The sequence below is a fragment of the Canis lupus genome, chromosome 19 (assembly GCF_011100685.1).
Source record: "Canis lupus familiaris isolate Mischka breed German Shepherd chromosome 19, alternate assembly UU_Cfam_GSD_1.0, whole genome shotgun sequence".
Classification (NCBI taxonomy): domain Eukaryota; kingdom Metazoa; phylum Chordata; class Mammalia; order Carnivora; family Canidae; genus Canis; species Canis lupus.
Genome location: NC_049240.1, coordinates 24,200,781 through 24,222,987, shown reverse-complemented (window position 1 = coordinate 24,222,987; position 22,207 = coordinate 24,200,781). Strand labels below are relative to the sequence as shown.

The following is a 22,207-nucleotide window of genomic DNA, read 5'->3' as shown; positions in this document are numbered from 1 at the left end:
CTATGAAAAGTAAAAATACAAGAGAAGCACTAGGGGATTTTGGAAATTACACACACAATGGCTAAAATAAAAATTTGATCAGAAGGGCTAGATAACAAACTAGGCATGAACGAAGATAGTATTCTGGAAAACAGAAATCTTCCAAATCTTAAAAGTAAAGGAGAGAAACAGAAAATATGAAAGAAATGGTAATCAAGGCAGATAGCTCCAAGAAGACCAACATGAATATATTAAGAATTCCGTAAGACAAAGACAATACAAAATGATAAAGAAAAAAGAATCCTTTGAATGAAATAAAGATTTGGAATTGCAAATTAAAGCAAGACAAAAAAGATGGATGTTTAAAATATTTAAACACTGGTGTGGTAGTATAGTAAAAACAAGTTTGCTGAGAGAGATCATTTCAAAGACATTCAGAGAGGGAAACTAGATTATATACAAAATAATGAGAACCAGAATAGCATCTGATATTGATAAACAGGTAATGGAGGCCTTCACAATTCTAAGGTAAAAGGATTTAGAATCAGGAATTCACAACCCAGACAAACTAAGAGTCAAGTATGATAGCAAATTATAGACCTCTCCATACATAGGATTTTGAAATTTACCTCCAAACACTGTTTCTGAAAAAGAAATTTAACGTCCAGTATGACTGGCGTAAAAGATAGTTAAAAGCAGAGCAGGAAGTAAGAGAACCGACTAAGTCATGTCTTCAAAATTAAAACCAAAATCCATGTACTATAATTGCAAAATTAAAGTCTTTTAAAATGCTATGATAAAAGCTTTTAGCGATATTACAAAAAAAAATTAGAAATTGCAAGAAAAACTAAAGCAAAGTGGGAAAAAGTTTTTTTAAAGATTTTACTTGAGAGAAATAGATCATGAGGAGGGGGAAGGGGCAGAGGGAGAAGCAGATTCCCCACTGAGCAGGGAGCCCAATTCAGGGCTCGATCCAGGACCCTAATATCATGACCAAAGCCAAAGGCAGACGCTTAACCGACTGAGCCACCCAGGCATCCCGCAAACTAAAATTCTTGACGACATCTGAAAGTAAAGGGAAAGGAGAAAAAAATAGAAAGACGTTGAGGGTACAGACTTCGTTACCATAATGGTGAGTCAAGGGAGGTTGCTTCAAGCTGTTGGCCCAAAAAAACTAACAAACTAAGAGCATTTAAAGCTATAGGAAATGATCAAAACAACCACAGTTCATAATAACAAAACCCAGAAGGCAGAAGGCACAGTGGCAGTATAGTAAACAAAACTCCTCGTCTTTCATGACAGGAAGTAAAGAGACACCACATCAGACAGATATACCAAGAAATATATTATTCTAAATTCTAATGGTAACCACAGGAATAAAAACAAATTAGTTTTAAAATTTTATATCTGGGGAGTGGCAAAGGATTGGCGTATTTTTATATTTCAAATTCCATCCTGCTATGATGTTGGAGAAAAGACTTTTCCATGTGAGATTATAATTTTTAAAAATAAAATCATATTCTTAAATGGTGGGAAAATTCTTTTATCTTTAGTTTTTGGCTAGACCACAACAACATCCTTAAGCTTTATCATTAATGACTCCAGGACTGTGAGGACAAATAAAAAATCTCTCTCAAAAGCTTAAATGTTCATACGGTTTGATCCATTAAGTTCATAGCTGTCTATCCTAAAATTTACAAGATTGGCAGCAAATATAAAGATAGAGGAAGCTTAGTGTACAACTCTTAGTAAAAATCTTGTAAATCCTACACATCTGTCAATGAAAATGGTTAAGTAAGTTATGGTAGATACATGCTATGGAATGTTATAGCTACCAAATAAAAAGATTGTGGAGTAGTAAGGATACAGAAAGATGACCATGATATATCATATCACAAGAAAAGCAAACAACAAAAGAATAGATGTGGTATAATCCCATTTCATATAGTTGGTTTTTTTTTTTTAAGATCTTCTTGTATATGTGTAAGAATTGTGGAAACATACACACCAAAGTATTAACAACAGAATAGTGGTGAACTTTGGATAGAAGATTGAAAAAGGGGAGAGAGAAACTGACTTTTTACTTCTCTTTGTGTGAGCTTTTTATGAATATTTATTAATTACCTTTGTAAAAGCAGAAAATTCTCAAAAAGATAACTTCCACGTTAATCCCACCCAGTTCTTTCCTTACCTTTCCACCCCTCCGTTCCCCCAACACTGCTGCACCACAGATCTCAGCCTTCCATATGACACATGGTGGGAATGTGTGAATCCAGACCTTATAGTACTCTCCAAATCTTACTTTCATGTGATACACAGAATATACTTGTTGCCATGCATGACTAATGGAAAAAATGCATCTTAATTTTGCATTTAATCTTCAGCTTAGTTGGTTACACAATGGCATTGCTAATAAAGCCAAGATTTCAAGTGTTATCCCCACAGGTCAATTAACTGTTATGCAGTCAGTCTGCTTTTGTTTTCATCATCTGTCATCTTCCTGGGGACACGACAACAAGATGTGGAGAAAGCAAAGTAAATCCATTTTAACTAGTGGGAACACACTGATAGTGGGTTTCAGTCTCATGGTTGTATTCACACGTGCGCATATGTATGACCACAGTTTACACATTTCTTTGCTAGCCAACAACATATAGTCACTGAATTGTGTCATCAATGTTTCCCAAAGAGAGATTTGCTGGTTAGCCAAGTATCTGCAACAACAGAGCCTATCTATGCTCTGTGGGAGTAGTGTGATGTTGGGGCATGTGGGACCACGAAGTTCTCAGTTTCGATTCTATAATTCCCATCTTCAGTCATCACACTCAACAAAGAAAAATCAAAGCCATGTGGCAGAGTGAAGGTTTCAAAACCTTAACTGTGCTTGAAAAATGATCTTTCTTTCACTACCTCATTTGTAGAGAAGGCAAGAATAAAAGGAGAAAAATCAAAGACTAAAGGATAATAAAATAAATGAAGACTTACAATGTAACCATGGTGCTAGTTATATAAATATCTCTAACAAGAGAATATTGGATTCTGATCTAAACTTAAAACATCTATTAAAAATGCCCCAAAAAACAACTCACAACACAAAGATGTATCATTTTTTGGCCTTTATATCTTTTCAGGATACTGTAAACCTCATAAAAAGTAGCAATGAAAGGAATATTCTGCTATAGATCTATAGAACTCAGTATATTTTATGCTCAAGTATCAATTGACCTAACTAGAACTCAAAAAAACAAAACAAAACAAAACAGCTGATGGTTCTCAGGGAAGACTCAAATTGTTATCTATTAAAAAATCAAACAAGCAAGCAACCAAACAAAGGAAAAGAACTGAATTTCGGGTCCAGTGCAAGAGAAATGGTGGGAATGAAGTGTTGTCTTAAGAGAATACAGTGGTTCTGAGATGACAGTGGAAGTATAATATGAGGACCTCTATAAATAAAGCTTTAAATAATAAGTCATAGTTCCATTTCAATGTTATTTATTTAGATGTGGCTTACAATACAATTAATTTTATCAGTGACACTTCTAAGAACCCTTACTGAAAATAGGATGATCGTGTATAATATCCCATCCCAACTCTTGATCTAGTCATCTCCTCTTCAACCCTTTATAATGCCTTTCCTAACCAGTCCAAACTCCTCTTAAGCAAATTCACTTCAATACGTCACTTTCTTTACCGCCAGCTTTCCTTATACATATGCAACACACATTTTCTTCATGCCTGCCACATGAGCAGAGGCGTGTTCTGTGAATTTCTAGGACCCTCACAACAACCCTGTGAGGTAGGTTTCATTAGCACCACTTGACAGAGTTAGAAACAAACTCAGACTGCTGACTTGCCCAGTGGCAGAGGTGGGACTCAAAGCCAGAATCACTTGCAGATATGAGTTATGACTGCCCCAAGTAAGACTGTACCTAGAATTTTCGAGGAGCTGGAGAAGAGGTTCAGTAACAGTTTCTTCTTCCTTGTCACTTACCAAGTAAACAGCAAATATACTATATTCTCCTATCATTAAATTTTAAAGGTAACAATATACAAAATCAAATTTACCCCTCCCATTTTATAGGGAAAAAATGACATACGCAAATAGACTCACAGACATCATTAATTATGAAAAGATATAGTAAACTGGTGCTATTCTACATCAATCCTTCTGGTAAATGGACACTTATAAAAGTGATATAATGCAAATCTACTCGTTATTATAAATAATAGGAAGAGTGAATTCTGTGGGGATCATGAAAGTGGGCTGCTGCCCAGATTTACTTTCAAAACACAAAACGTTATCCAGGAACTTTAACCCAGAGAACGTACCACAAACCTACATGCCTAAGTTATAGGAAGATGTCTCCTGGCATCTACATCTAACTTAGACACTGATAAAAAGGGTTATATAATAAGTTCCTTACTAATCCTGAAATCTGTGGTAACTCTGGAATCCTTCTTCCTATGCAAAAATATGTACTGCACTTGGTAAAGACCTACATTTGGTAAGACCTAAATGATAGTTCAGTATCATGTGTTTAAAACTTAAAATGTATACACTTTTCTGTGTAGAATGGTCTTTAGGAGAAAAACCTTATTTTGAAATGTTACCACTCTTAGTTATGTCCAAATCAACCATACTATAATGCTACTACTGTTCTACCAAAAGCACCGAGATGTAAAAACTTTTGCAATCTAAATCCTTTCTTAGGGGCCCCTGGGTGCTCAGTCATTAAGCATCTGCCTTTGGCTCAGGTCATGATCTCAGTGTCCTGGGATCAAGCCCCACGTCAGGCTCCTTGCTCTGTGGGGAGCCTGCTCCTCCTTCTCTCCATCTGCCTGCTACTGTCCCTGCTTCTGTGCCCTCCCAAATAAATAAAATCTTTTAAAAATAAATAAATCCTTTCTTAAAGGATTTTGAGGATCTTATAAACATTCAAAGCTATCACACAGCTATGAAGATTTCAATGACCAAATATGATTATGTTCTTTATTTCTATAGGAAAGTTCCACAGACCAATAGGTATATAGTATTATCATATGAAGAAGACTGGTTTGCCTATAATGTACCTTGTCTAACAGAACTATATATTTTTGTTCTCTCATCTGTGACACCACCAGTAAAAAGTGCTTAGAATTCTAATGGGTACTCATGGTTAAGTCTTAACTACAAATATAGCTTTTCTATCTCTAAAACTTACCCAGTTTTTACCAAATGATAAAAAGATTCATTACTAAGGAGAATACCTTCTATTACTCAAGACGAAGATATAAAAGAAGCTTATCTTGTAGTTTACTAGAACACAAATTTTGTTCTGAAGACCTCCACATTTAGAGAGGTACCTCAGGACTTGTCGAGCAGATGCTCCATAAACAGTTACCACTTTTAAAGTTACAAAAACTATAAAACTACTTTATTAATCATAGGGATATTCTTCTGAGTACTCTAATATAGTAATGTAGTGCTTATTCAAGAATACATATGAAATGAAGAGACCATTAAGAAATGCTTTTAAAACAAAAATCAGCAATCAGTAGTACTGCTCAAGAAGACAGGAATGGCTATTTGACCCATCCATCATACCCAGGGCCTGGCACTTAGTTAATAGCAATTGTTTGAGTAAATGAACCAATATAAATTTGCCCTTAGTGGTCTTTAAGATAGACAGCTGGAGCTGTGAAAAAATAGTCCATTTCCTGCTTTAAGTCAATCTGAGAGTTCATAAGGAATTTTTTAAATTATTGTAATTTTTAATTGTAAAGTATTTGACAGAGTTCTTAAGTCTTAAAACCTTTAAAATTGCTTTGGTATTTGCTGTTTTGTATGAACACAGACAATCTAGAAAGTGAATAGTTGACTTGTCCCAGATAGAAACAACTCCTGAAGCACTACAAACCAATCCCTGGACACTAAGTTTAATGAGATAAACCTTAGGATCCCGCAGAGATTAATGCAAATGCACACATTTTATTTTTATTAAAAAGAACATGTTCGGGAATCCCTGGGTGTCTTAGCGGTTTAGTGCCCGCCTTCAGCCCAGGGCATGATCCTGGAGACCCGGGATCCAGTCCCGCATCGGGCTCCCTGCATGGAGCCTGCTTCTTCCTCTGCCTGTGTCTCTGCCTCTCTCTCTCTATCTGTGTCTCTCATGAATAAATAAATAAAATCATTTTTAAATAAATAAATAAATTAATTAATTAAAAAAAAAGAGCATGTTCATATTTTACCCACTACTTCTAGCCAGCTGAAAACTGGTATGCATGATAAGCTCAATTGCTCTGCTTTGTAAAAACATAACTATTGGTATCACTGAAGCTTATTCCAGTGACAGGCCCAATGTCACTGCTATTGAAGCATGGTCCCTCACCCCACTCCCAGCTAGTTCCTATATAGTGAGAAGTCAGTTTGGATTTAAATGCTTTTCAAGAAAGTTCAAAAAGAAAAAAAAAAAAAGGGCAGTCCCTGACCACTGAGAACTAAACTGATACAGTTAAGCCTCAATGTTATTACAGACTGATCTGACATTAACAGCAAAATCATTTTGCTCTCCTGATCCCACTAAATAACTGTCTAGACCAGGATGAAGTCAAACAAAACAAGATATACAACCCACAAAATACCAAGTATCTCTCTTATGCTAAATGAGTGACAACTGTCAATCCTTGAACCCTCCCCCAAATTACCCAACGCCCAAATCCTATACTATAATCTTTGTAACACCATCTTATTGAGACACCCCACAGTTCTCCATGGTCTGTATTCTTTGCTGCAGAGAGTAATAAATCCAACGTATTCAGTAACAAGTGTGTTCCTGGTGGCCTCTGAATGAAGGGTAAATACTAATGGTAGAATGAAAATAGACTACATGCTCTAGGGTTACAAAAGGACTCTAAAATATGGCTTACTAATACACATCTCCTAATTCACAATGAGGGCAGCTTTGGCTAATTTTGGTACAAGATTTCTTCCATTTTGCTTTTAATGTCAAGACCATGCTAAAATGTGTTGAAAAGTTCAGAAAAAATAAAAAACATTAATGACAATCACAGTGAAAACTGTTAAGGCATATAGGAAAAGCCCATCTAGCAACGTTAATTAGGAGAACGAGCAGGAGGAGTCACCAAAAGTCCTTTCAATCAGAGCCATGCTCAAGTATATGGGCTATACCCACATGCCTAACTAAGTATTTTAAAACAAGGACTTTAAGAAAATACCTAACAATAATAAAGTTGAAGGTATAAGGAAAAGGTAGAAGAGGGTAACTTTTTCTTTAAATAGTGTTCACCATAACCACTGGAAAACCTGGATAACAGACTAGCTGTGAGAGGAAAGCAAGATTTTAGTATATATTCTTTTACTAAAAGCCTTTTTTAATGTGCAAAATCTCCCACTTTGCAGCTGAATGTTATTTTTTAAGTATGAATCACACTAGACAGAGGTATAAAAACCAAGAATGCCAACTTAGAACAAAGTTTTTATAACACAAACAAATCTACTATAGACACTAGTATGAGCATTTTGACAAAAAAAAAAAAAAAATTCCAGTATTTTAAAGCTAAGCTATTCCTAACTATATGTTTAACACAGGAGCTAAAAATTCAAGTCTTGAAGAACTTGAGGGGAATAATAATTTATTAAAAGCCCTTCCCTACCCCAAAGATAAGGCAGAAAACACCTTTTTAACTGTTAACCATATAATCAGTTTTTTAAAACCCTATGAAGATAAAGCACTCATTAACTACCTTTCAGATAAAACTAAAATATTTTCATGTCTAGGAGATGGGGACATGGGGTATATATGCCACTTTCCCAAGTGCCTATTACGTCTTTCCTGAATCTGGAACATGTAAGTTTGGAGCATCACATTAAAGTCATTGTCTTCAAAGAAACCTAATTTCTTAGAACCTGCAGTGTGTGGGAGTTCTGGTTGAGAGAGAAAATTTTTTCAACACTGCCCTCTATCTGTTAGCACATAAAAGTGTTGTATATATTACAATCTGGTCTTGTTGTAGGACGTGCATTACCACTTACTTTTAATGGATCATAAAAGCCTTATTATTCAATAAGTAGGAGCGATGATTTAAACTCATCTTGGGATGCCTTTATGCAGTTCAAAACTATGACTTCAATGGAACAATGAAAACTAGTTTTTTAAAAAAATATGTCAAAGCTTGTTCAAAGAGAATACCTACTATACCAAGTAATGCCTATGTAACTTACAATAGGAAAAGGAAGTTTGTGGTCTCCCTGAGCCCATGTAGTGAAGGAAGTATTAGATCTTTTAGAGTACAATGGAGTAAATATTCTAAGTTACATTTTATTGTAGGTATATAACCTTTCACCTGTATTTGTATTAGGGTATTAGAAATAATCCAATGAAGAAGGTTGACCTTAAAAAAAAAAAAAAAAAAAAAAAGGTTGACCTTTCCACTAACTCCAATCTCCTCTGTAAATCTCTTTTACAATTTTTAAGAACAGGTACTTTATGGCCCAGCGAATTTTAGCACATTTAATTCAAATGTAATTCTACAATAATAGTAATAAACACCAAGATGTTGACTATTCTCTCTTTACAGTGTAAACCTGAAGCCATGTCAAGTTTTATCCTTTATGACTATCACAACCCTTGGCATACCTGTTCCAGGACTGAAACTTTCCTCTTTCAAATACCTTTCATCTCATGAGCATTAATATCTAATATCCAGTTTCTAAATCAAAACTGTGTCATCATCTTACTTCTTCACTGTGCGAGGAGACTTGTTTTTCTTTTTTCCCTTAAGTAAAGGTCCAGGGGCAGGGCACCTGGGTGACTCAGTCAGTTGAGCATCTGCCTTCAGCTGAGGCCATGATCCCAGAGTCCTGAGATTGAGCCCCCAGCTGGGCTCTCTGCTCAGCAGGGAATCTGTGCTTCTCCCTTTCCCCATACCCCTCCTCCCCACTCATGTTCTCTCTCCAATAAATAAATAAAATCTTTTTAAAAAGGGGGTGGTGGTGTCCAGGGACACCTGAGGACTCAGTTGGTTAAGTGTCTGACTCTTGATTTTGGCTTCGGCTCATGATGTCAGGGTCGTGAGATGGAGGAGCTCTGTGCTAGGTATGAAGCCTGCTTAAGACTCTCTCCTGGGGATCCCTGGGTGGCTCAGCAGTTTAGCGCCTGCCTTCAGCCAGGGCATGATCTTGGAGTCCCAGGATCGAGTCCCACATCAGGCTCCCTGCATGGAGCCTGCTGCTCCTTCTGCCTGTGTCTGCCTCTCTCTCTCGCTCTCTCTCATAAATAAAATCTTAAAAAAAAAAAAAGACTCTCCTTCTGCCTCTTCCTTACCCCACCCATTTTCTTTAAAAAAAATAAAAGGAAAAAAAAATAAAAATAAAATAAAAATAAAAATAAAAGGGTCTAAGGAGTGCCTGGGTAGCTCAGTTGGTTAAGCAACGGACCACCCTTGGTTTTGACTCAGATCAGGATCTCTAGGTCCTGGGATTGAGCCCCGCGTTGGGCTCCATGTTCAGTGCAGTCTGCTGGTCCCTCCTCTACCTCCCTCTCTCACATGCTCTTTCTCAAATAAATAAAATCTTTTAAAAAAAAATCCAAAATATTTTTAAAAACCTAAATTTAAAACAGTTCAAAGAGCTAAAATACTCTATAGTAACGGATTTATTAAACTCTAGCAGAGAAATTATTAAATCAAATAAAAAATGCCCAGCAAATTCTCTTAATTTTTGTTTTAATAAACATTTCATTTTTACCCCAAAGACCCTTAGTCATTTACATTTGTATGATAAATTGTTATATCTGTAAAAGTAAAAATGTTCTCGAAAACCAGATTAATATACCTTTAAAAATATAAATGGGGGACACCTGGGTGGCTCAGTGGTTGAGCATCTGGCTTTGGTCAAGGCATGATCCCGGCATCTGGGATTGAGTCCCATATCAGGCTCCCTGCATGGGGCCTGCTTCTCTCTCTGTGTGTCTCTCATGAATAAATAAATAAAACTTTTAAAGAAATAAAAATATAAATGTAATAGTTTTTCCATCAATTTCTAGAAAATGACTTCACCATTCCAAAAACATGTAAAATATTATTTTTTTTAACATGTAAAATATTAGTAACACTAACTTCTACTTATTTAACATTCAGGGCCTACACACAGAACATTAAAACTGGACACTATGCTATATGATCTCAAAAACACAGAATTTAAGTTCAGAACTAACTAAACTTACAGTGCTCCTTAATTCCTAATGTGTCTCCTTTAATATCATCCTATTTACTCTTAGAATCGCTTTTTCAGTTGGGCCAGTATCTGCTACACCCTAAGTAAGGATTTAGCTTCCACCATCCAACAAACCCCATCCACTGGGACAGAAAATATATAGAATTACAGTTTCCCCAAGACTCCTAACTTACCAGTGATCACCTTACTCATTGAAGAAGACAAACAGAAATGACATTCTACCAGAGTTATCACTAGCGCATCCAACTTTATTACTAAATGGGTTTAGAAATTACTGTGATTAAAATAAATAAAAATTTTTTAAAAAGAAATTGCTGTGATTAAATTTGGTCAATAGGAAAAAACTTGTTCTTCCCCCCAGAGAAAAAGAAATGTTGTCTCAATGAAACAGTCTAGACACCAAAGACCACAGTCTGCGGCAGTATGATGCTGTGAAGACTTGATTTTCACTGTATCCTGCATTCCCATTCACCATGGTGCTTGCCCAATTGACAAAATACATTTGAGGCGATGAAAGAAAAGGCCTAGGAAAATGCTGGAAATGCTGCTTAAGGGACGAAGCCATGTTTTGAGAATTTTTATTGACCACAGCTGGTAATCATTTAATATTTGATTCATCTAACAATTAAAATAGAAACTTTAAATGCTTCCATATCAGATCTTTTTTTAAAAAAGCCAATTCTAGCGATGACTGGGTGGCTCAGCAGTTGAGCATCTGCCTTTGGCTCAAGGCGTGATCCCGCGGTACTGGGATCAAGTCCCCACATCGGGCTCCCTGCATGGAGCCTGCTTCTCCCATTACCTGTCTCTGCCTCTCTCACTCATTAATAAATACATAAAATCTTTTAAAAATAATTATTAACAATAATAAAAAGCTAATTCTAAGTGTTGAATTTTTTTACACCTGAAGATATTAGAAAATCACTTGTTTAAGCAAGTGGTCATATTTATGGACTAGCTATAAGTTGAAACCGGTACAATTGTGATAACTGATAATGGCTAAAAATATTTAGATGAGTTAAAATACATTTCAGAAGTAACCACTTTTATCCTTAAATGGGCAGAAAGGTGAAAGTAGGCTCTAAAATTAGCTTTGGAAATGAGATAATAGCTGACACCAATTAAACATTCTTTACGGCAGTAATGTTTCTCATGATTTTTTTTTTTTCCTCATGAATTAACCAATTTAATTCTCACAACTACTCAGGAAGGTCAGTATTATTACCAATCCCCATTATACAAATGAAAACCAATAGACACAGGGACATCTGGGTGGCTCAGCAGTTGAGCATCTGCCTTTGGCTCAGGGCATGGTCCAGGGGCCCAGAACTGAGTCCCGTATCGGGCTTCCTGCATAGAGCCTGCTTCTCCCTCTGCCTAGGTCTCTGCCTCTCTCTGTGTCTCTCATGAATAAGTAAAATCTTAAAAAATAAAAAAATAAAAAAAGAGAAGGAAAGAAAGGAAAGAAAGGAAAGAAAGGAAAGGAAAGGAAAGGAAAGGAAAGGAAAGGAAAGGAAAGGAAAGGAAAGGAAAGGAAAGGAAAGGAAAGGAAAGGAAAGGAAAGGAAAGGAGGAAGGAAGAAAGGAAGAAAGGAAGAAAGGAAGAAAGGAAGAAAGGAAGAAAGGAAGAAAGGAAGAAAGGAAGAAAGGAAGAAAGGAAGAAAGGAAGAAAGGAAGAAAGGAAGAAAGAAAGAAAGAAAGAAAGAAAGAAAGAAAGAACGAACAGACACAGTAATGTGACTTGTCCCAGTGTCCCATATCTGCTAAGGGCTAAACTGTGACTTAACATCCAGGTCCCAGAGCCTATGATTGTGGTAATATACAGTACTGTCTCTTTATATACTAACTTTTGTTGTGTAGCTTTTATTAACAGGAAACTAGTAAAAGAAGTTAATCAGAAAAAAATAAATAATGTTTTCAAAAGAACACTGAGAAGAGCACCTGGCCAACCCAGTTTGATAGAGCACGTGACTCCTGATCTTGGGGTCATGAGGTAGAGCCCTACATTGGGAGGAGAGTTCACTTTAAAAATAAATTAAATAACAATGTTTAATTTTTTAAAAAATGTTTAATTGAAAAAAGGGATCCCTGGGTGGCGCAGCGGTTTGGCGCCTGCCTTTGGCCCGGGGCGCGATCCTGGAGACCTGGGATCGAATCCCACGTGGGGCTCCCGGTGCATGGAGCCTGCTTCTCCCTCTGCCTGTGTCTCTGCCTCTCTCTCTCTCTCTCTCTCTCTGTGACTATCATAAATAAATAAAGAAAAAAATATTTTTAAAAAAAAAAACACAGACAAGTCAAGGAAACTACATAAGGGAAAGGGAGATGAAAAAAAAATCACAAATGAACAACAACAAAAGCCTTGAAAAACAGTAGAGAGAAGGGAAAATTAATTTAATGAAAATAGCTTTGAAGATCTAAACTATCAAATAAAAGACCTGGGTTGGGAAAAGGTATGAAGGAATCTTTAGAGTGCTGAAAGCATTCTGTATCTTCACTGACAATGACTACTACGCATAAAACTTTTTCAAAGAAAAGTGAGACAGGGCAGCCCTGGTGGCGCAGCGGTTTAGCGCCGCCTGCAGCCCAGGGTGTGATCCTGGGGACCGGGGATCAAGTCCCGCGGCAGGCTTCCGGCATGGAGCCTGCTTCTCCCCCTCTGCCTGTGTCTCTGCCTCTATCTCTCTCTGAATAAATAAATTAATTAATTTAAAAAAAAAAAAAAAAGAAAGAAAAGTGAGACAGAAAAATCTTTACAAAATGCTCATTATAAGGTATTACTGCCTCCACTGAAAACCAGAGGTTTGAGGTAAGTCATAACTAAAACAATCTTTTTTTTTTTTTTTTTTAAGAATTACTGATCAAGGAAATTATAGCCAAACCACAGGCAATCCTCTGAACTAAAGATCAAAACAGAGGATCATGGCTTTGTAACTGCCTAACTGAAAGACCATTTCCCACCTAAGTTTCCATTGGATGTTTGTTACCAGCAAGGCAAGTCTGCAGAAAGGGCTACAAGACCAACTGTCCTGTGCATTTTTTTAATTAATCTAGATGGCCTGCTTTGCAAATTTAGAGGTGATCCAAAACTAGTTCTCTAGATAATAGGATTCGAGGAGATATTGTAATGTTAAATTTAATTAACAGAAACTTAATATGTAAAATTATAAATAGAGATAAACGTAAAGTCCAGTAATTAAGTTTTCAACAATTCTATAGTTTACTAGAATGGTTTTATGGGTTTATGTAAAAACAAATGTAGGTTTTAGAGTAAATTCATGTGGTGTTGTGCCCTCTGCAATTCAGTAAGAACAGACGTGCAGAATGGTGAACCTTAATTCCTGATGTGAGATAATGTGGTAGAGTCCAGAAATCACAAGAAAGAGTAAAGGGAAATTTAGTGTTCAACTTGGATAAGAAACTTAAGAGAAATTTTGGCATTTTTAAATATTTAAAGGATTATGTATGAAAGTAGAGTTCAATTTATTATATACAGGTCTAGAATATAGGGATAGAAGACATATTTGAATTACAGAAATTTTTTCCTATAGAAAGGTATAAAAAAAAGCTGTTGTAAGAGCTCTTAAGCTGTCCTACACTCAAATGGGAGGCTTAGCTTGCCAGCTGTCAGGAAAATTACAGAAGGCATTCCCTCCCTTTCCAGATGGACGATTCTGAGCAGGAGAAATTCTACCTAGCCCTACTCAAAGGCACCACAGGCCCCCTGTGGTGGCTGTGCCTTCCTGGTGTTCCCTAGGGACCAACACAGTATTTAAAACTATCAGCAAGTTAAAGCAGATACAATTCACTGGGCTCATAATCCAAGTAACATGTTATTCTAAAGCCATGCTACTAAGGGTAAAGTTGTCTCAAAGAGAATTGTATCAAAATACCTTCAGAGGGAAAACAGAAAGAGGCATCAGCAGATTAGCTTTTAGAAACTTATTAGTGTATTTTGGAGAAATTAAGACTAGTTTATGAACTAATCCATAAAAAATTATAAATGAAAATGGGGAAATAACCTAAAAACTACTATTTTTTTCTTTAAATAGAAATTTTTATTCTGTAACTAAAGATATCACAGCACAATAGGTGCTTCTTACAGATTCCTGAGATAGGCCTTAAATCAAACTTTAAAATGGTTTTCTAGGGATCCCTGGGTGGCGCAGCGGTTTAGCGCCTGCCTTTGGCCCAGGGCGCGATCCTGGAGACCCGGGATCGAATCCCACGTCGGGCTCCCGGTGCATGGAGCCTGCTTCTCCCTCTGCCTGTGTCTCTGCCTCTCTCTCTCTATCATAAATAAATAAAAAATTTAAAATAAAATAAAATGGTTTTCTAGTTTATCATTAAAAAGTAAAGGGGAAAACTATTTTTTTTTAAAGTATTTGTTTTGGTACTTAACTGCCCTCATTGACAAGAAACTACTTTTGATACCATACTTCAATCTAAGGATCTACCTACTAAACATAAAAAAGCCAAAAACATTACATATTTACCTTATTTTATCGCTCCTTCCAAAGCTCTGAATTTTAACTTTAAAAACTACCTAAGACCATGGGATCCCTGGGTGGCGCAGCGGTTTGGCACCTGCCTTTGGCCCAGGGCGCGATCCTGGAGACCCGGGATCGAATCCCACGTCGGGCTCCCGGTGCATGGAGCCTGCTTCTCCCTCTGCCTGTGTCTCTGCCTCTCTCTCTATCATGAATAAATAAATAAAATCTTAAAAAAAAAAAAACAAAAACTACCTAAGACCCAATTAGCTGCGAAGCTCTATGATATAACCAGGTAACTAATTCATCAGCAAATGGATTCACTCATAATAAACTGAAGTAGACAATTATAGAATAATTAATGCAAAGATGCAGACTCTTTCTGAAAATTAACAGCCTAAATTATTTATCATAGTGATTTATCACGGTCAAAAAACTTTATATACAAAAATCTTCATATATAAGAACGTCTGGGAATTGTTTGACTCTTAATTAAAGCACTATGATAGCAGCAGCGTGCAGAGCTGACATCCCAAGAAAGCCAAAAATCTATTTTCAACAAGTTTTTGCCACATTATGTAAACACTTAAAATAAGTACAGAGATAGAAAGAACAAAGCCCAATATAAAAATCGAAAACGGGCAGCCCCGGTGGCCCAGCGGTTTGGCGCCACCTTCAGCCCGGGGCGTGATCCTAGATACTCGGGATCAAGTCCCACGTTGGGCTCCCTACATGGAGCCTGCTTCTCCCTCTGCCTGTCTCTGCCTCTCTCTCTCTCTCTCTCTCTCTCTCTCTGTGCTTCTCATTAATAAATAAAATCTTAAAAAAAATAAAATATAAATTGAAAACAGGACGCCTGGGTGGCTCAGTAGCTGACCGTCTGCCTTCGTTCGGCACAGGATGTGATCCCAGGGTCCTGGGGATCCAGTCCTGCATCAGGCTTCCTGCAGGGAGCCTGCCTCTCTGTGTATCGCTTGAATAAATAAATAAAATCTTTTACAAAAATAAAAACAAAAACAAAAAATAAAAATCTAAAACAATTCCTGCAAAAATGTGAATGTACCATGTAAAATAAATATTTCAGAACCCTACTAATTTCTTCAAATAATGTGCTTCAGAAGTCTTATTTAGACTGAAGTCTTTTTTCTTCTCATTATATACTCAGATGATTCTTTACATAGGAGAACCTACCATACATAATCCAGTCTTTTCAGGAGAGCAAAGGGAAGAGCCTTAAACTCTTCCTTCCAAAATAAGGGTTAGTAACACAGATAGAGAAAACCAGTGTCCATATGTAAAATGAGTTTACATGGTTGTCTGATTAAGATGTGCTTGAAGACCTTTTAATATTAATATATGTATGCCATGTTAGTGGAAGGAGTTATTCTGACACAGGCTATTTTAAAGGAAGCTGGGTGTTTCTGTTTTCTGTATCTGTTCTCTGGGGAGAACAGATAGAATCTTGTGGAATGTTTTGTGAAGTATTGTACAAGCAGGCCTATTAATCATAAACTACATGGTTTGTCAATTCTACTTTGTTAAGTAAAATTATCTCCAGTAAATAGCATCAAAGGTTTTTGGAACACTCAGACTTCATAAACATGTCTTCACACAATTCAAAACACACTGCTGAACCAAAGATCTCTGCAGAGGCGTCGATCTCATTTATTAAAGACCACAGTAAACGTAACAAGGAAGGGATACATAGGGACTTACCAAAAGTACTAATAATATTCTTTTTCTTAAATTGTGTGTACTCAGGGGTTCATTTCCACTCCATGAGTGCTACATCTGAAAACTGAAGAGAACTTACCTCCTGAATAAGTCTCAGTATAACTCCTTATTATGTCTATATTCTATTTATAAAAACTAGCATATATCTTATAACCCATTTAGTTTAGTGTAGTTTAATTTTTGTTATTAAATATATCCTACATTGAAAACCTATAACCTACAGGGACAATTTTAAAGAACGGTAAAATGAACCTGAGTATCTAAATTAGCTCCCTCTACCTATACGCCACTCTTCTCCCCAAACATATATTGTCATCACAGCTCAGGAAGACATCACTACATCCATGTTGGTGGTAAACAGAAAAGAGGCAGTTTAACATAGTGGTGGAGTATGAGCTCTGGACCTCAAAAATCTGGGTTCAAATCCTAGCCCCCTCTTACAAGCTATCTAACCTTAAGACAGGTTTATTTAATTTTTTTGTACCTTGGTTACCCATTTGTGAAATGTGGACCACACAGCATTTAGCTCATAGGGTTACCAGGAAAATTAAATGAAGTTCTCAGAACACAGGTGCCTGGGTGGCTCAGTCAATCATCCAACTCTTGATTTCGACTCAGGTCATGATTTCAGGGTTGTGAGATCGGGCCTCCCGTCGGGCTCCACGCTGGGCATGAAGCCTGCTTAAGATTCTCTCCCTCTCCCTCTGCCCCTCCCCCCACCCTCCCACCCCAGCTCACTCTCTTAAAAAAAAAAGAAAAGTTCTTGGAACATGCCCAATACATTGTAAATGTAATGTGTCAGCTATTATTAAAACCAAGAAGGTAAAACAAAAGTAAAGCATGCTGAAACTTTGTAAACTGGGTTCTTCTGAGTATTATGCTTCTCACTAAAATTTACTTCAGTGTTCTTATTGATTCCATGTTTTCAACCTTTCTCAAAAAAAAAAAAAAAAAAACCTTTCTCATGTACATTTTAGCTAGTCTTAAGTGATCTACTAACTCAATGCAGATAAAACTACCTTTCTAACACTATCAAGACTCTTCTCCCATATTCTCCACATTTTAAGTATGTGACATTATCTTCCCTACTAAATTTTTTTTTTAATTTTTTTATTTATTTATGATAGTCACAGAGAGAGAGAGAGGCAGAGACACAGGCAGAGGGAGAAGCAGGCTCCATGCACTGGGAGCCTGATGTGGGATTCGATCCCAGGTCTCCAGGATCGCGCCCTGGGCCAAAGGCAGGCGCCAAACCCCTGCGCCACCCAGGGATCCCCTTCCCTACTAAATTTTAAGAAGCATGAGGGGAGGGGACACCTGGGTAGCTCACTGATAAGTGTCTGCCTTCAAGGTCATGATCTCCAGGTCCTGGCATCCAGCCCCACAACAGGCTCCCAACTCAGTGGGGAGTCTGCTTCTTGCTCTCCCTCTCTCCTCATGTGCTCTCTCAAATGAATAAATAAAAACATCTTAAAAGGGGGGGAGGAGCAGCCCAGGCGGTTTAGCACCGCCTTCAGACCAGGGCCTGATCCTGGAGACCCAGGATCAAGTTCCACTTCAGGCTCCCTGCATGGAGCCTGCTTCTTCCTCTGCCTCTCTCTGTGTATGTATCTCATGAATAAATAAATGAAATCTTAAAAAAAAAAAAAAAAGGAGAGGAGGTGTCATACTTCGTAAAAAGATTCTTCTACCAAAGGTAGTATACATTTAGCATCTGCTCATTATTTAAATAAATGGATTTTAATGGCTCTATCTCACTGGGAGTCAAGTGCATAAATATCAATAAACTAGAGGCTCATTTAGATTCATGTACTTCTGGTGCTTAAATGTTCTTTTAATCCTAGCCCATAAATTAAGTGCTCTAAGTAATAGTAGAAAAGAAGGATAATTGTGTATGAATTATGCGGACTTGGATATGTTTTAGTAATGAGTGGTACATGATACTTCTCAATTTTGTAACATAATCAAATTTCCTACCTATGAACCAATCATCATGATCTTTTGAGTAGCAAATCTCCAACAATAGATTCGTGCTCACTTGAACCTTAAAAAAATACTGATTACTTCCTATTATGGAACTTCTTTTTCTTAAGAAAGCATGAGAACCACCTCAGAAAGGACACTAAAAAGCAACTATAAATTCTGCAGTCAACAGAATGGAATCATGGCTTCTACCATGCACAGGGATCCTGTATGCTTACAATTGATGATCTACATTAAGACATAACAGAGGGACACCTGGGTGGCTCAGTGATTTACTGTCTGCCTTTGGCTCAGAGCATGATCCTGGAGTTCCAGGATCAAGTCCCAGATTGGGCTCCCTGTATGGAGCCTGCTTCTCCCTCTGCCTATGTTTCTGCCTCCTCTTTCTGTCTCTCTCATGAATAAATAATTTTTTTTTTTTTTTTTTTTTTTTTTTTTATTTATTTATGATAGGCACACAGTGAGAGAGAGAGAGGCAGAGACACAGGCAGAGGGAGAAGCAGGCTCCATGCACCGGGAGCCCGATGTGGGATTCGATCCCGGGTCTCCAGGATCGCGCCCTGGGCCAAAGGCAGGCGCCAAACCGCTGCGCCACCCAGGGATCCCTCTCTCATGAATAAATAAATAAAATCTTTAAATTAAAAAAAAAAAAAAAGACATGATAGAATGCTCATGTTAGCAGCACATACACTAAAAAAAAGAAGACATGATAGCTATATTCGGATACTTAAAGGGCTGCCATGAAGAAAGTATAAACTTAATTTTTTGTGTTCCTGAGGCAGGACAAGTCATACAGAAGCAGATTTCTGATATAATCAAAGAACTTTCTGAAAATTAGAGCTATATAAAATTAGAAAAAAAAAGAATTATTTGAGGTAGTGAATATTATTAACACTAAAAATGTTTATGAGTAGGGGCGTCTGGGTGGCTCAGTTAGTTAAGTGTCTGCCTTTGGCTCAGGTCATAATCCCAGAATCCTTGGATCAAGCCCCACATCAGGCTCCCTGCTCAGCAGGGAGTCTGCTACTCCCTTTCCCTCTGCCCCTCCCCCCTACTTGTGCACACGATTGTGCTCGCATGCACGTGCTCTCTCTCTCTCCCTCTCTCCCTTTCTCAAATTAATAAATAAAATCTCTTTTTAAAAATGTTGATGAGTAGGCGCAGCGGTTTGGCGCCTGCCTTTGGCCCAGGGCGTGATCCTGGAGACCCGAGATCGAATCCCACATCGGGCTCCCGGTGCATGGAGCCTGCTTCTCCCTCTGCCTATGTCTCTGCCTCTCTCTCTCTCTCTGTGTGACTATCATAAAAAAAAAAAAAAAAAAAAAAAATGTTGATGAGTAGAAGACTGGGTTTCAGGAATGATGTAGAAAAGATAAATATTTGATAAAGAGTTGAACTACATGGTTGTAAACATTTCCTTCAATAAAATGTTCCTAGATTTTCTTAATACTTAAAGTCAAGTTTTGGTCTGAGGTACACCACTAATCTTGTGCAGGACTATGCTTACCTGCCCAATGTTTCAGTCTGTGTGGGCTACCTGAACATCATCCCTTCATAGAGACCAACTGACATTTTAGACATTGGAAGGTCCTATTCCTATTGACTTTATGACCCAATTGTCTCTCTGCATATAAAGCTAAATTATATTCAATTAAAATTTTCTGTGAAGAACTTCACATCAGCCTTGGAACAACTGGAATCCCATTACCCACTGGATTCTCAACCCAAAACTGAAGGATAGGGAAATTATAACTGGTTTCACTGTTTTATAATCATTGCTAAAAATCAGAGAATTTAGAGAAATAAGGAATGACAGAAAATGGATAATTGGTATCTAATAACTCGACTAAACCTATCAGAACTACTTCTTGGGTGGTATAATTAACTGGGTTTAATATATTCATATTGGTCCCATATAGTCATTGAGGTACTAAAATGTTTTCAAATGGGAGCAAAGATCATGAATAAGTTAGAACATACATCCTAAAAGTACATGGAGATTCATTATACTTTTGTACATGTTTGAAATTTCCACAGCAAAAATGAAAATAAAAAGAACTTCCACATAAAAAATAAAATTCAACTCTCAATATAGGCAGGATGCTGGTCTATTTTTTAAGATATAGGAAGAACAATAATTCAGCATCCATTTAATTTTATCCAAATTTGCCTCAACTCAAATCTGAAAATATTTAACTGCCAGAATAACTCACATACTCTAAATTTCAGAGGAAAAGTTCTTAAGTGCTACCTAGAAACATTTTCATTGGGACGACTATGTGGCTCACTGGTTGAGCCTCTGCCTTTGGCTCAGGGCATGCATGATTCTGGAGTCCGGGATCAAAACCCACATTGGGCTCCCCTGGAGGAGCCTGCTTCTCCCTCTGCCTATGTCTCTTCCTCTCTCTCTGTGTCTCTCATGAATAAATAAAATCTTTAAAAAAAAAAAAAAAAAAGCCTTTAGAAACAGTTTCATTACCAAAATTGAATAACATGGAAGTGAAACATGTTATCACATAGCAGGTTTTCTTTTATTTAATCCAAGATGCATAGTTATTATTATTATAATCCTACCTAATCCACTGTAAAGATAATCGCCTTGATATTTTAGCATTACTTTAGTAACTAACTACAATTACTGTGTTTCCTCTATATAACTCAGGATTCTCAATACCTAAGGTAAGTGGCTCAGAGGTTGAGCATCTGCTTTAGGCTCAGGGCATGATTCTGGGGTCCTGGGATTGAGTCCCACATCGGGCTCCCCCACAGGAGCCTGCTTCTCCCTCTGCCTATGTCTCTGCCTCTTTCATGAATAAATAAATTTAAAAGTCTTAATTTAAAAAAAAAAAAAAAAGGATTCTCAAAGCCTAGAAAAAGTTAACCATCTTTTTGCTATTTAACAGCTAAGACTTCCATTAAGATTGAGAAAAGCAAAAAAAAAAAAAAAAAAAAAGATTGAGAAAAGCTGGGCAGCCCCGGTGGCGCAGCGGTTTAGTGCCGCCTGCAGCCCAGGGCGTGATTCTGGAGACCCTGGATCAAGTCCCACGTCAGGCTCTCTGTATGATGCCTGCTTCTCCCTCTGCCTGTGTCTCTGCGCCTGCCTCTCTCTCTCTGTCTCTATGAATAAATAAATAAAATCTTAAAAAAAAAAAAAATTGAGAAAAGCTGCAACATTAGCATAGTGTTAGACTACAACATCAAGTGTAAGATTCTAGTCCTGGATATGAACTTCTTTTACCTTGAATATGTCACTTAAGCCTGCTGGATCATGATGCTCATCTATAAAATAACTCCAGCTAAGTGATTCCAAAAACTCCCATCTAGTTCTGAAGGTGTATAGTATTATAACGTTCATAGTGAGTATACTCCTTCAATGATAGGTACTATATCCTTATGCTAGCTACCACTGTACAGCACTGTGGATTAACCCAGACAAAAGGTAAAAAGCCAGGAATGTCTAAATAAACATGATTTAAAAAAAAAAAAAAAAGTAGCTTGAATACAGATTACATATCAAGAGCATTTATTTTCTTATCTAGAAAACATCAACACTATAGGATGTAAATTAAGCTCTGGAATGTTGTTAAATTCAACCAAGACTCTTGAACAGAAAAGAAAATCTCTGAATAGTAATTTCTTGACACCCAGTGTTCTGTGGCACCCATGTGCCTACCCAGCATTTATGTGTCAGAGGAAGATGTTACTTTTATGGTATATTGGATTCAAGAGTATGGAGTGAAATTCACTCTTTATTAAGTCAGTGTAAATTCAAATTAAGCACTTGAGAATAC

At 37.2% G+C, this 22,207-nt stretch overlaps 1 protein-coding gene across 8 annotated transcripts in view; it reads right to left on the bottom strand.

Annotated features, from left to right (window-relative positions):
* Positions 1–22,207, bottom strand: part of WDR33 (WD repeat domain 33) — a 116,663-nt gene that overhangs the window by 37,770 nt on the left and 56,686 nt on the right. The window contains exon 8 of one of the 8 annotated variants that reach the window (XM_038564831.1): positions 14,587–14,904. The exons of 6 other annotated variants lie outside the window; for them this stretch is intronic. In XM_038564831.1, the coding sequence (XP_038420759.1) occupies positions 14,756–14,904 (149 nt within the window). In that variant the 3' untranslated portion in view covers positions 14,587–14,755. Of the gene's footprint in view, positions 1–14,586; positions 14,905–22,207 lie in introns of those variants that run through there. One more of the 8 variants, XM_038564832.1, reaches the window with a different exon arrangement.